The sequence below is a fragment of the Planococcus citri genome, chromosome 1 (genome assembly GCF_950023065.1).
Source record: "Planococcus citri chromosome 1, ihPlaCitr1.1, whole genome shotgun sequence".
Lineage (NCBI taxonomy): Eukaryota > Metazoa > Arthropoda > Insecta > Hemiptera > Pseudococcidae > Planococcus > Planococcus citri.
This window is the reverse complement of record NC_088677.1, coordinates 39,572,202-39,587,352: the sequence shown is the minus strand read 5'-3', so window position 1 is coordinate 39,587,352 and position 15,151 is coordinate 39,572,202. Positions and strand designations below refer to the sequence as shown.

The 15,151-nt window shown below is 32.6% G+C and overlaps 1 protein-coding gene across 6 annotated transcripts in view; it reads left to right on the top strand.

The window, feature by feature from the left end:
- The window catches only part of Syx1A (Syntaxin 1A), a 53,019-nt gene that overhangs the window by 34,203 nt on the left and 3,665 nt on the right, over window positions 1-15,151 (top strand). For 2 of the 6 annotated variants that reach the window (XM_065344705.1, XM_065344704.1), the window contains exons 6-10: window positions 749-822; window positions 2,216-2,353; window positions 8,800-8,910; window positions 9,378-9,488; window positions 12,903-13,006. In XM_065344705.1, the coding sequence (XP_065200777.1) occupies window positions 749-822; window positions 2,216-2,353; window positions 8,800-8,910; window positions 9,378-9,488; window positions 12,903-12,986 (518 nt within the window). In that variant the 3' untranslated portion in view covers window positions 12,987-13,006. The remainder of the gene's footprint in view (window positions 1-748; window positions 823-2,215; window positions 2,354-8,799; window positions 8,911-9,377; window positions 9,489-12,902; window positions 13,007-15,151) is intronic. The other 4 variants (XM_065344709.1, XM_065344707.1, XM_065344708.1 and 1 more) reach the window with 2 other exon arrangements.

The following is a 15,151-nucleotide window of genomic DNA, read 5'->3' as shown; positions in this document are numbered from 1 at the left end:
TGCGATATAAAGTGAATGTAAATAGAAGGAGAAAAATTCGTTTTTTCACTATTTTCCTCTTATTATTTCATGCAGCTTTTTGTAGAAAAAAAAGAAAGGAACGAAGAGATTATTAACGTTTTTTAAAAAGTGAATGCCTTTATTTTTAAATAAAAAAGAGTGTTTATATTTTCCTCCGGGATGAAATCTTGTACAAAAACGAAAAAAAAAAAAAAAGTTGGTTACATTTTATACTCGGATACGAATTAAAGTGTACGTTGAAAAAAAAACGGAGTAGGTATTGAAATCGTATAATTTTTCAATTCGAAACTTAACTCGGAATTTTAATTACTTCGAATAAATTTTTTTATTTGAGAAAAAAATAAGAGAGAGGAAAAACGGAAGGCAGTATTTCGCCGAGGTTCTTTTCTTGTGGTTATATAAATGAACTATAAGAACCGTTTATCGAGCTTTGATTGGAATTTAATCGAAAGTTAATTAAAGAAGTTGTGGAAGTGTGTTTGGGAAAATTTTCAGCCGTTTTGAAGCATTCAGCATGGAGAATAATTTATATAGGTGGTTGATTACAACGTGACTCGAAGTCGAAAACGCATTCAATCGCAATGCGTAGGTCTACTATGTACCTGGCACTACATTATGTAAAATTATACCATTTTTGCGACTGTTTTTGAATTCAACTCGAAACGAGGTCTATTTGATTCTAAATTCAAATCGAAATATCAACTAATGCGGTACTATTTCATTTCAGCTGGTAGAACCACAACTAATGAAGAACTGGAAGAAATGTTAGAACAAGGCAACCCAGCTGTTTTTACGCAAGGAGTAAATATATTTTTATTATTATTTTTTGACAAATATGATCATGTTTTTGGGACAGAGGTGTAGTGTATTTACTGGTAAAATGGAAAACGAACAAGTGTGTGAGTTTATGATTAGATAATGTTTTGAATTTTCTTGGGATGTTGAAAATTTTGATTATCATAAGTAGATCACGATTCGTCAGTTTCTTGATTTTTAAATTTCTAAGCCAAAAAAGTGAATGAAAAAAATTGATTGGCTGTTTATTGGGGGTTGTCGAAGATTATTGAAAGATTTAATAGAAATGCATTGTCGAGTATCAGGTATGTGAATCAATGGTTTCGACTTTCAACTAAAATATTGGAAAAACAAACGAATGAATTAATTTTCTTGTTTTCATATACAATTCTGTAAGTTGAGCTGTTTTAAGCATACCTACTTCAAACGTATGTGTTTCAGACTTGATTTAATAATCTATTTAAGTTGCGTTAAAAATCAGTTTTGACTCTGAACCGGTATCAAACAGTGGTGAAAACTTGTATCAAACGTGTTTCAATAATGTTGTTAAAATTTGGCTTGAACGTGTTTCAAACTAATTCAAAATGTGAAGCGATTCCATTGATTCGAAATTTCTTGGACTTTTTTTTTGGGAATGTTGAGGAAATGATGGAGCGAATGTGATTGAATGATTTTTTTTTAGCATTAAGAAAAGTAATCATTTTACAATATGATCCTGTGAGTTTTATTTTGATGAATCTTCGCCTTTTTTTGTAATTCAAAGTCCAAAAACGCATCCATTACCTTAGCATTCGAATATTTTCCTTCGGGGGAAACTTTCTTTAATTTACAAGTAGAAGAAATCGAATACGTCTTACGCGTATTATTTTGAATTAACTTGTTTGAAATTATCTTGATAAAAAAAGAACAGAAAAATTTATCACAATTCATGTTTTTTTTTAAACCACGGTAAAAAATAATTTTGGAGAATTAGCGCGCGTTTTTTTCAAGTATATGGAAGTACCTAGACCTACCTACGGTACGGTTTGGATGTGTGTATAAGTACAAAGTAATTTGAGGGCATGAGCCAACCTACAGTCAAGTCGGTGCTGTAAAAAATGGCGAATTTTCATATTCGTTATTCGCGACACGCGATGTTTTCTTTTATAATCTCTGTAGTCAGAATGGCTCCGTGTTTTTTTTTCTTATATGTATTATAATTTTTTTTTCATCGTTTATGATAAATTTTAATTTTCCGTGTACGAGTATACGTACAAATTAATTGTATGAAATACGTTCCGTAATAATACTTATAGGAAATTAGCCGGAAAAATAAGCCATATACTCGATGGCTGAAGAAATCGGTGCGATTTGGTCCAAAATTATACGTTTATACGTGATTTTTATTATCGTTTTTTAGATTATAATGGAAACACAACAAGCTAGGCAGACTTTAGCCGACATTGAAGCCAGACACGCGGATATTATAAAATTGGAAACTTCAATAAAGGAACTGCACGATATGTTTATGGATATGGCTATGTTAGTTGAAAATCAGGTATATAGAATTTTTCATCGTTTTTTCCCCTCCTATTATAATATCATTATACGTATGACTGGTTCGATAATTACCGAATGAAAACAGAATTTCAAGCTCGATTCGACCGACTAAAAATTATTATTCTATCGATGAGAGCGTGAAATGGCAGATGGATGTTTTTAAACAATATCGCACGCGTTTCGAATCCCTTTAGAAATGATCTCAATCAAATTAATGCTCTTAAAACACTGCTCTATACGAATTGAAAGTTCATATTTTTTCGAGAAAAAAAAATTGAAAGTATTTTCCTCGTAGTATTGAAGTAGATTATTTTAATAAAAAACATCGTCTTAGGAAAATAAAACTGCGGGATTAGTCGATAAATACAGGCGATGAAACTTGAAAGATTTAAAATTTCAATCGTTCTGGTTATTTAAAAAGTATCATGCAATTTGTGCGAATAGCAAAAGATGTCGCTTTTTACAGCCTATGTTAATATCGATCGCATTCTTCTTGCTGAAAATATGCCGCTAAATACCCCGAGGTTAGTTTACATGACAATGTTTTCAGGATTAATTAGAAGGCATAAAAAAAGTGAAAAATTATCGAATAATTTCTAGTCATTTAAAATGAGACATATTTCGTGAGCGCCTTCTCAATCGCTGGGTAAATTCGGTAATTGAAACTCGATGATGTGGGGAATATTGAATTATAGTTTTAGTAGCTCGATGGCGAGAATAAATACTATTTTCTTGTTTTCTTTTGCATCGTGACTCGAAAGTATTTATTATCGGGGTAATTTATCAAATTTTTTTCGTAGGTAGTGTACGTTCGAACGATTGAATCGGTATTTATACAAAATGTATTGTTGAAATGAAACCAAATTTTATTCGAATGTTGGATAAAAATTATTAAAATTGATTCAATCGAACAACGATAAAAATTTAGGGTCTGTTTTATTTTTTCATTTTATTTTTATCTACTAAATAACCTAGGGAGTTTTTTTTTGAGGGGGAGAGGACAGGAAAATCGAGGAGAGAAATCATAAATCGATTCGACATGTTTATTCAATTTTTTTTTGTTGAAATACTTACCTACATAAAAACGAAAAATGCAAGAATCTTCTTGTACAAGAGACTTTTCAAGGTTTGCCAAAATAGAAAAAATATTGATTTTTTGAAGAAGAAATAATTTTGAAAGGCCAAAGTCTTTCGAAGCGTGTAGCTAACGTCAAAAAATTCTGAATGACTCCTGTTTAATATGTTTTTTTTTTTTTTTTTTTTGCTCTTTGACGATACTCACAATTCGGTAGTTATCGACGCAGAAATAATTTATGTAATTTGTTTCTTTTAATGTAATATATTGTAGGTTACTTGACCTGTGTAGAAATAGTGGTTCTCAGTTGTTTGTGTTTTTGTAAATCGCGGTAACGTTAATTATTTAATGGAAGAATAAAATAATAACGAAATCTGGTCGTGGAAAATAACAATGAGTCATGCTGAGGATGACGTTAAGAATGGTTTAAACGGCCTAGCGACCTGATGATCCTCTCTTATGTAATTTATGCAAGATTTTTAATCCTAGTATAAAAAAGTGGTTTAACATTTTAACAGTTATTGTGAAAGCTGGGTTTTTTATTAGTTCAAAGCAAGTTATTACGAATTATATTCATATTTTCGCGGAGACCTTCGTACATCATTAATTTAAACAAAACAATTTGGTCAATTTTAAAGGATAAACTGGCTAAAAAATGTTCGTGATTTTCGCACCTCGCAGCACGGTTTTGTTCGATAGGTTTTAGTCATTTTTGGTTGGAATCGACCCGAAACCAAAGTCTCACTTTTTAGTTGGTTCCTTTTTCTGACATTCTCTAAAAACTAAAAATGCCAAAAATTCGTCAAAGGCGCCAAAACAACTCCAGACGGTAATCAACCAATGGCTCATTCCTCTTCTCCAAAATACGAGTATATTTTTGGCATTCTCCAGCCATTTTGAAGCTCCTAGTGAAAGTTTGATTTCTTTTGATGAATTTCGAATTTTTCAAAAGTTGCCCAAATTCATATCATCTGCTAAAAATTTGGTTTTGTGGACTCACATGGTACGATCTTTTTATACTTACTTATATATTGAAATTTGATTCAAATTCAAGATAAATTTAATCATCCTTATCGCATAAACATTTTTATACAGTGCTACGTATAAATAAAATGTAATTTTGGTGAAAAGTGCTTGCTTAAAGTACAAGTGGGTACTGGGTACATTACTGTGAGAGTAACCTATTTACGTTTCTAGAGTCTATAAATGGTAGAAAAATTTTGACAACGTTTTATCCAAACCGGCGAGAGCGAGACTGTAATTTTGTTAAAATAATTACCAAACATATCTCGCATCTTAATGAGTATTACTGCATGTGACTGAACACACACGAAACCTTTGTCGTCGTTCAACTTGACGGGGGCGAAATTTTATCGTAGTAATGTTTTAGTTAATTCGCCACCGCCTTGCCACACGAATACTGCAAACGTGTTGAAATTCTATACCAAAAATTATTCCGCGAACTTGTGTTTTGTTCGAGTAAAGATAATGGATATCGAATTGTGTGGAACAGTTTTGGCATCTTTTCGAATTTCACAATGATTTACTTTGTTGGCATTATTTTTGAAAATTAGATAAGGCAATTGATGCTAAATCCGATCCAAAAACGCCAACGATATCGCAGCTACTAGCTAGTCTTTTATTGCGTACAACTATACAAGTTTTTTCATTGTTTATTCGTACGATAGAAACTAGGTTCAAGTCGTAGGTACCTATTTCGTTTTGATTAGTTCGGAAGACGAATGCATACATTTCCTTTTATTGATGTGAATACCGAATTGAAATTCTTGACATCTAACCTGTTTATACTTACATGTACATACATATACCTACTGAGAACCACTACGAACTGCATAGGATGTTACAATTAAGAAATTTTGTGATTATTTTTTTCTTACGTATTTTCGATTATTTAGATTTCTAATGTGTGAGTAGGTTTTTTCGCAGCATTTTTTGATTTTGATTTTACGCAATCACCTTTACTTTTGCAGCATTTTTTCAGTTTTAATTTTAACTTTATTGTTTTTCTTTTACCCGTGTATGTAAGTTTTTTTCCTGTATTTTTGCTTGGTTACTCGTAAATGTATCGAAGTCTATCATTTTGCATGATTATTTTTTGCTGTTGTAACGAAATCATTCGCTTTTTAAAAATGGCCAATGTGAACTTGCAAGCAGGGTTTCTCAAATATTCTCCTACTTCTTGAATCAAGTATGCAATTTTTGGTCCCAAAGTTACCGTAACATTGAATTCAGGAATTTTGCCATGACATTTCGAATTTACTCGTATACCTATACTAAGTATGGATTGAATTTTGTTCTTTATTCTTGGTTGACATGGCGTCAATAGAGCGCCCGTGCCTTGAGATGCGTGAGCTGAAACAAAGACACGCGATATGCCTGAAAAAAAAACTTGGGATTTTGTAGAATTTGAAAGTGAAATCTGATTTAGCTTGTGAAGTATGCAAAATGCCCAGCAAAAATGTATGTAGTTTGTGAGTGGTTTTTTTCATTATTAGTAAATTATTTCATTTTTTTTATCGTCTTTCATCTTGATTCAAAAAAATTACCCGGGCATTATGTCAAATATTTGAGACACCCTGTATCATACTTAATATATATAATTATGGGTTGTTGTTACAATAATTCGCTTCTTGGCATATAGAACTAACTGAGAAAAAACACTGCCTGCTTGAGTTGATCGTCTACCTACCTATGGATAGACTCCAGGGGCATTTAAAATGTAACATGGTAGCGGAGCATGTTTGATTTTTCTCTTTCTCGATAAAAAGAACACTAAAGGTAGACATTGGGCAGCTGGCGTTTGTACGTATGTAAAATCTTAATGAACCATTCTGTGCACTAAGTAGACTAACATACTCGTACTAATTATTGTTTGTAAGTTTGTCGAAGCCTTATTGTAGTTTTTGAAGCTGTTTTTTAAAAATAATTGGAAATTTATATCTACATTTTTCTGAAAAAAATCAGTTTTTTGGACGATGTTGATGTTTTTAGCTTCGATTTCATGGGGACGAAACATAAGACCCGATGCCAAGTTTCTAATTCAATTTTTTGAAACAAGCAATGTACTCAGCCATCGAAAATCATTCTCTGTGAATGTTTTAAAATCCCATCCTTCAAATCTCAAGTCAGCCAATTAACACGTTTATACCGATTTTTTGCTTCTAATGCCTGTCTTGGCATTTACATTTATGTTCAAAGTGAACGACAGCGACTTTTTTCTCCAATTAATCGCCCGTTTGTCCGTGTAAAAAAAGAATATGCCGCACGAATGTTTGAAAAATTCGAATTTAAAGATGGTAAATTTGAAGTACTCGGTGTCAACAATTACGCCGATGTTGCGATGATATATGTACTTATAATAACGTGGTTGTCATAGAAATTATTCGAAAATTTCGAATAAGTAGTACTCGAGTAATTCCACTGGAAACTTTCAGTGATTGGTTAATTAAAAGCGTTGATAGGAAATCGATAAAATGAAGAGGAGAACGGCGAACAATGTGTAGCAAAGCAACCTTATAAGCAAAGAATTTAATAACCAGAAACTATAGACAATCTCAAAGTTTGTATCGAGCGTTCAAGTCTCGAAATTTCGGTTGCACGTCCGCGTGAAGTGATCACGAGTATTTCGCCAAGCCAAGACAGACGTAGGTAGAACCAACTTGAGTGTAAACGTGAAGTTCGGCGAAAATTGAAAAATTAAGGGCTAGCTTAGCATCGACTTATCGTGGCAAAGACATGTTTATTAATTGGAGGTTTTCGAATTATGGGCGAATTTATGGGTTCCTAAAATTGACGTTTGAAAATAGAAAGGGAGGGGGAAAGATGGAGGGTGGCATAGGTATGTTGAATTAAAACACTGACTCGAAAGACCTGGGAAAAGTCTAATTTTCCTATGGTAAAATGTTGTGCAGGATGTCTCATCAAATGTTTGCGAGAATAATTTTCACTGTCGAATTTTTTGAATTGTAGAAATCTCGGTAAATTTCCACAAGGTTGGATAGGTTTTCAATTTTTTTTTTTTTTGTATTAGAATTTCGGGAATTTCAATATTTTGAAAATCCGTAGAAAATTGTTTAAATTGGATATCCGATGATTGAATATTAAACATTAAAAAAATTAAAGCGCACTTCTAAAAAAGTTTCAAAAAGTTGATATCTCTCTGTAGCGTTCGGTAGATTTTTGGATTTTCCAATACTTGAATCATTCACGAAAGTGTCACCATTAAGATAAAATTGAAAAGCGGTGAAAAACCTGAATTTTCAAAAATTTACCAAAAATTCGAAAATGAATAATTCTTCAAGTTCTGAAATTTTGCTTCGTCGTGCATTTTCGGGCGATCTTTCGAATTTTCTCTATTCGTTCCAAGAATTTATGTCAATTGAAATTCTACACTCTTCTCGATTATTTTCATTTCTAAGTCCATTTTAAATTGAGATGCATAAGAAATGTAACTAACTTCTTGGTGTTTTTTTTCACGTTTTAGAAATGATTGAACAATATTAATTTTGAAAAACTTTATTCGGCATGATTTTGGTACTTACCTCCTAATTAGCGATGGATTTTACTCAGTGAAACCATTTTCGATGAATTTTTTTCTCTAGACTTCTCTACAATTTTTTTGTCTTTAGATAATTATTCATTTCTTTGAAAAATGAGTTAATGGGAAAATTCACTTTAAATAACTATGCAATTGGGTAAAAAATCTCTACCTGTTAAAAAAAAAAAAAAAACACTGCCTTATAATTTCCAAAATTTTGGAAAAAACAGTTCGTAGCATTTTCCATGCCATTTCCCTCCTGTTTTCCTCTAGCCTCAAAAAGAGAAAAAATTTTAGATGAAAATTTGCATTAAAAGTCCATTTAAATGAAAATATTTTTTCGTGACAGTTCGTCAAGTTTTTTCAAATTTCGAATTAAGTTGAAAGTTTACCCACTTTTGACAAAATACAATTGCAAGACACCAGGTTTTACCAAATTTGAAGTATGACAGACTTTTGATGAGACACCCTGTACTACATAGTATACCTATTCCAATTACGTACTTGAGTAAAAAAAATCTCGAACCTAATTATTCTTGCTTCTGCGAATTATTTTTGTATTTATATTTGTATCGCATAACAACAAAATATATGTTGTATAGGATAGGTGCAAATATATTTTGACGCTTGTGCTTTTCATCATATTCTATCGATTTACTAATGATTTGAATGATGAAGCTTGATTACCTACTTGTTAGTAGTATGAATTATGTGTAACTAGCAATTGCACGATTTACATATCTCATGTACATAATGGGCGACCGGAATGGGGCTTTTAACACGGTGGTATGTTTGTATATTACTTTTACAGGGAGAAATGATAGATCGTATAGAATATCACGTTGAACATGCTGTAGATTACGTTCAGACTGCCACACAGGACACCAAGAAAGCTCTTAAATACCAGAGTAAGGCTCGTCGGGTGAGTTCGAATATGGTGTACGATTACAGCTGCGAAAATTTGTCCGTCTTTTATGATTTTTATTATTTTTATTTTAGTTTTTAGTTTTTTTCGTTCATTTTTTTCTTTATTTTTGCATTAATTATGATTTTTTTTGTTTGCTTCTTTTATTTATTTTCTGTTCCGTCTTTTCCCATCCATCTTTCTGGAAAATCCTCCAACTTATTTTCCTATTACGTTTATTTATTTAATCATTTGCGAATGTTATTTTTATTTAAACGCTGCTTTTTGATATAAATGTTTATGTCAACGCTTGTCTGGGATTGAATGGTTGTTCGTTTGCGCGCTTTTACTAACCGCTTGACGTTGGGGTTATGTAAAAAAAAACCTATCACGTTGTATTCAATTGCTGTCTTTCCTTCTTTCAACGTTTCTATTTATCCGAAAATTCGCACATATCCTCCTATACACATTCCCTGACTCACTAGGGTGAATTAGTTGACAGAATTGAGAACAATGTTTCAAACACAGTATCTTATATTCATAATACGGTTAAAGAACTGAAAGTCGCCGGCGAATACGCTACAAAGGCGAGAAAGGTAAGAATTTTTTTAATCTTGGAAATTTTTTGACATCTTAATTCTTGTATCTTTCTCCGCGATTGAAATTGACTGACGTCATTCCTGAAACGATGTTCCCTTATTTTTTTTTGTTCTTTTATTTTTACTCATTTTTGTTCGTGTAGTAGGTATAACCGATTAGTTTTTCTCCTTTTTTCCCATTTTTTTTTTTTTTTCGTTTCGAGTTTGTTATTCTTCTAATTTATTACTCTCGCTGTTTGACGATTAAAAGCAAGTTTTTTTAATACGGCTTTTGAAACGTTGCTGGTTTTTGTTGATATATACTTAAAACAGCGCCGCATGGTTTCCTTATGCTATGTGGGAGTTGAAATTTTAATCTTGGTTTAATTTTTCGAATCGATGCTAAAAATATCGTCTTGATAATGATGTTTTTCATGGGTATACACGGTTAGTCAAAGCGATTTTGTCGTTTTATCTGCCTTTTGTACGCGTACCTTCAACCCTGCGGTTATTAGCGTTTTGATTTTATACCCCTACGTTTGAAGAACCTACCAAATTTTGCTTTCGAGACTGTGTATATAGGATGGTTTTATTTTTAGCCCGGCTTCATCGCCGCCACGGGGAATATTCCCTAATTAAAAATCGTTGTACATATTTGAACAAATGAAGGCATTTCTTTGAGTTTTAGTCAACTGTAATCCAAAATGGTATATGTATATTGACAGTAGGTACCTATGTAGGTAGGTATCGATATTAGGTGCGGCAGGTATACGTGTTTATCCGGAATTCAAGGTTGCCATGGTGGAATGGGCCCTGGTAAAATTATTAAAAGAGTAGAAAGTAGAATACGTATAAAAATAAAATACAGCAAATCTTGATCTACAAATTAAATTTTTTCGACTAATGTGCAATTTTCTTCAATCTTTCCGCAAAAAGTCATAATTTTTGAGAATTGAGGCAATACGGAATCCTAAACATGGAATTTCACACACTTTATCTGTCGGTAGTCTGATTATTGAAATAGGTGTTGGGTCAACATTGAATCAAAAATGTAATGTATTCAGCTTTTCCAAAAACTTTTTCACAAGAGAGAGGTCCCAAACGTTAAAAAGACTTTTGTACTAGATGAAAAAAAATCGAAAGAATCAAATTGACCACCTCAAAAAGGTCATAATGTCTAACAAATCAGAAAAACAAAATTTCGTACTTTTCGAGGGGACAAAATTTTTGAAAACAACTTTTTGATCTTGCTCGAGCAAAGCAAGGGCGAAAGCTTGATTTCAATCTGAATCGACAATACCCAAAACGGATTTCAGATCCAGTGCCATTTGGATCGCCATCCATAAAAAATTCACTCGTGGCAAAATCGGAAAATCGTTATTTTTTCTTCTTTTTTTTAATGAAAGTTTAGGTTTTGTCTCGAACCTTCCCAGTAATCGAGTCCCCGTGAAAATTTTTCACATTTTTTTCTTTTTTACTACGCTTAAAATTTCAAATAAAAATTCGCTGTTGACAAATCGGTTGAAAATTCGATATGATTTGAATACCTAATACCTACCCATCAAATAAAAAATTCGTTCGTAATTTATCCAGGTTTGAATTTTGATTAAAAATTTATATTTGTATGTGTTTATTGTTTGATTTTTTGATTTAAATAGAAAAATCGCCTCCAATTGATGACCTTTTAAGAAAAGCAATTTTAATTTTCAATTTTATAAATAGAAAAATTGAGGCATTTTTTTGTACATTAATGTTCGAATTTTTGTTAATTTTTCATCTGTAGGTATGTCGGCGAACCTGAGGCCCATTGTTCAGTTTTGATACCGTTTTTGTAACCGAGATAATCTTTATTAGGTGGCATCACTTTTGTCTAGGTTTTCAAAATTTCTTTTTCAGTTGATCTTATTTCTTACGAGAGGTTAAACGTATTCGCATTGATGAAAACGGCTTCTTATATTATTATTTAATCGGACCGATATGAAGCGAAACAGTTTTAAAATTCCACCTGCATGAAATTAGTAATCTTCTTAAAAACCAAAATTTGAACTTTTTTTTTGCTAGTGAGACCATTCTCTGTGAAATAATCTCATTGATGATTTAATTTCTTTTTTCCAAATTATTCGCGAACGTGTTTGTTTTAAAAAAATCATCTCTACTACTTATAATAATTGCGATCGGTACACCGAGTAATGAAGTTGGACACGAAAGGGGGGAAAAAATCACCATTTTAATTTTTGTAACGAATCAAAGAAGAAAAAAAGGATCAAGTCATTGTCAAATGTCAAAACATTAGACATATTTCTACGTAGGATGGTACATTCTGCCAGCAAATGCTAAAATTTAATTTTGACGTCTGTTTTGAATGAAATTATTTTACTCGAGTAAAAATTGAGCACGCCTTTTAAAACGTCAGGGACCAGGGTAGCTAAAAACGTAACTGCCAGCACGACGACGGTGCACAACTTATAACTTTCATAACTGAATATCGTTTTTGAGGGAAAAGTTGAGCCGCGGCTGTGGTGAAAAGGGCGAATAGTACAATTTCTCCATGACCGGTACTGTAGGCGACGGCAAAATTGTTGAAACGCTCATTCGACTATTTCCGCCTACTCTCGTTTCGCGTATAAGATTTTGGAGATGACGGTTATGTACTGTACGACTACGAGAATTAGTACTATGCTATGGTATGTTCAGATATAGGCCTACCCCAGTCAATAACCAACTCTCGTGTGTTCCCAACATACGCGTACCTACTTGTGTACTCACTACTCACTACTCACCATCAGTAAGGTATTTGGGTGGAATACTTGCTGTATATTGACCCATTCTACATGATCTTCGTTGATTAGATGAACATCGATTCGATAATTTGAGTAGGATAAAAATTTATTAAAATGGTACTCTATATAGTTGAAAGGAAAAATTCAGTCTGCTGTCGACAGGGTTTGATGGTAAAACGCGTGGGAATTGGTAGGTAGTATATATTATCAGAGGCAGCCTAGAGGAAATTCTTCTTACGTTGAATTATTTATGAGTTACTCGTATTATTTTCTCAGACGAAAAGAGTTCCTTCATTATCAACCTTTTTGAGAGAATTGAGCATAAGCGTTGACGAATATATATTTTTTGCCGTTTAGTTGCATTTTGCTTGTTTTTATTTTATTTCTTCCGCTATTAAATTTGGAATTTTAATCGATTTTCGATTTACAATCCAAACTCACGTGTCAAAGATACGTTAATATTCTACGTAATTTAAATATACGTTACTGGTTTGAAAATAAAGCCGAGGAAATGGTAGCCTATCGTGGCAGTTTTCCAAACAAATTTATACTTTTGAGAAAATCGATTAAAATTATCAGCTTTTATAGTTACTTACCTGATTTAATATTGTATTTTTACTAATGTGTATTTTTTTCCTTTGTTGCCGAGCAGAAGAAAATTGCCATAATGATATGTATAATAATCCTGGTGTTAATATTAGTCGGATTTTTGGTGCCAATGATTCCTGGTATCTAATGATGAAGTCTTTAAAAAACGTAAGTTGCTTTATTTTATTGAAAAAATTCGTCGGAAAATTAAAACAAAGAAGAAAGGAAATATTACATTCTGAAGTATAAAAATAGATGTTTTATCCTTCATTTATAATAATGATGTTTTACTTTTTTCTCTCTTTTTTTTCAACGAATATTTTAATTTTAATTAAATATTTCGCGAGTTTCTTCTGTTAAAAACAGTTGAGTTGTTTCGTTCGCTTTTGATATGAATTTTTTCTCTCGTCCTGGCAGAGGATTTCTCTTGGGTTTATGGACGGGTTTGACCTTGTTTTTCCTTATGTAAGGAGCCTGACGAGGTTTTCAGGTAGTTCATCCCATGATTTCTGGCTGCTTCAAGGCAACAGTTCCTCCTCCGTAAAATTTTGAAATTCCCAGGTATGGTTTAGAATTTTTTGATAAGGCACTGAGAAATGTTGCGGTGGATTACAATTTAGGTTTACTTATTCGGAGCATATTTGAAATTTTCGTTAGAACTTGGAATTATTTTCCCAGCGATGAATTGAAAGATTCCAAAAATACTTGCGCGCATTTAAGAAGTACAAATATAATTTCTCTGAAAACTAATTCGTAACTACTTTTTTCGCAGTTTGAACGAGGCAAATTGAAAATGTTTTTATCGTACTTTATTCCTCATCTTTTGTTTAATGAAGGCATTATTCGATTTATACATATGGTTAGGACTCGCATCTTGTAATCATTTCCTAACGGTGGTCAGATACCTAACCGAGCAGACCCCGTTTATAATTTGCATCTCTTTTGCATAAAAATTTCAACGAAAATTAATTTTAAAAATACTCACGTGTCGTGAAACAGTCACGATTTTTTTTTTTTTTGATGCCATGTTTGTGAGGTGCCATAAAACACGAATATAAGGCTCGAAGAGTAAAAATGAAAATTTATCGATCTCGAGGTGGTTCCCAAGGTCTAGGAAAACTCTTTCTTTTTTTTTTATTAATGTAGTATTACATGTGATGCATTCTGAAAATTTACTTGATTCGTTAGTTGTTCCTTCAATGTGGTTAATAGGTTTAAAATTTGCTTTGATTTATTTTTCAAATTTGAAACTTTCACGGTGTAATGAATTACATGTGTGAGAAATGTTCGCCAAGTTCGAACTGAAAGAGCTGTGAGATTTTTCACCGCGGTAATGGAGAGTGCAACGAGAAGTCAGAAGTGAGTAGAATTTGAGTGAACAAGTTGTCGGTCAATTTGAAAATTGAAGAAGCTACGAATAGGGTAAAAATACCTAATAGGGGGAGACGCATTACTCGTTTTCTTTCGGCGCTACCTACCGGGGAAAAAATTGAGAGTTGTTTCAAGTATTTCTGGAAGGATTTAACAGCTACTATAGGTGCGAAATCAACAGATGGTACAAAGTGCGCAAAAATATCGAGTACCCCTAGTAAAGTTTTCTACTAAATGTTTCGGTTGGTCACAGTGAACGATAATAATGATAGCGCATGATTGGTGTTTAGAGTGAAGTGATGACATTCCACGAATCATATGCATCTATTTCACGTTACCAACCTATATTTTTAACAAAAAACTTTCTTTAGGGTACTCGATATCTCTACGCACCCTATACCTAGTATGCACTTCTACCTACCTACACACTTTTATCATGACTTTGGTTTCTTGCATGTCGTTTAATAACTGGTGAGCTGTATTTGTAGTACATAATATTTTTGAGAAAATTGTGACGTGGTGGGTTAAGATATCAACTTTGGCCCCTCATTTCGATTTCATGTTTCATTATTTTAGTAAGTTGATTTGATTGAAGAAAAAAAAAAAGACTCCCTGGTGTCAAATTCTTTCCATGTAGGTACCTAATATGGGGCACCTCATTTCCGTGCAAATTATCGAATGTCAACGAGCTAAAAACGATATCCAAATTTTTAATTTGTCATTCACTCCCAGGACATTCGCTCTATTATAAAATAATGTTTCACTCTGTGATTTCGGTGATACGAGTAGCTTTGTCCCAGGAAAGGATTAAAATTTACTATAGATCCTACAAATTACCTCGGCATTATAATACGTCCTATTTGTGTTCTAAACTCAAGGCGATGAATACCTTTTTTTTCTCTCTTATTTAACAATTGTATTAAGTATTATAATGTCATAAAA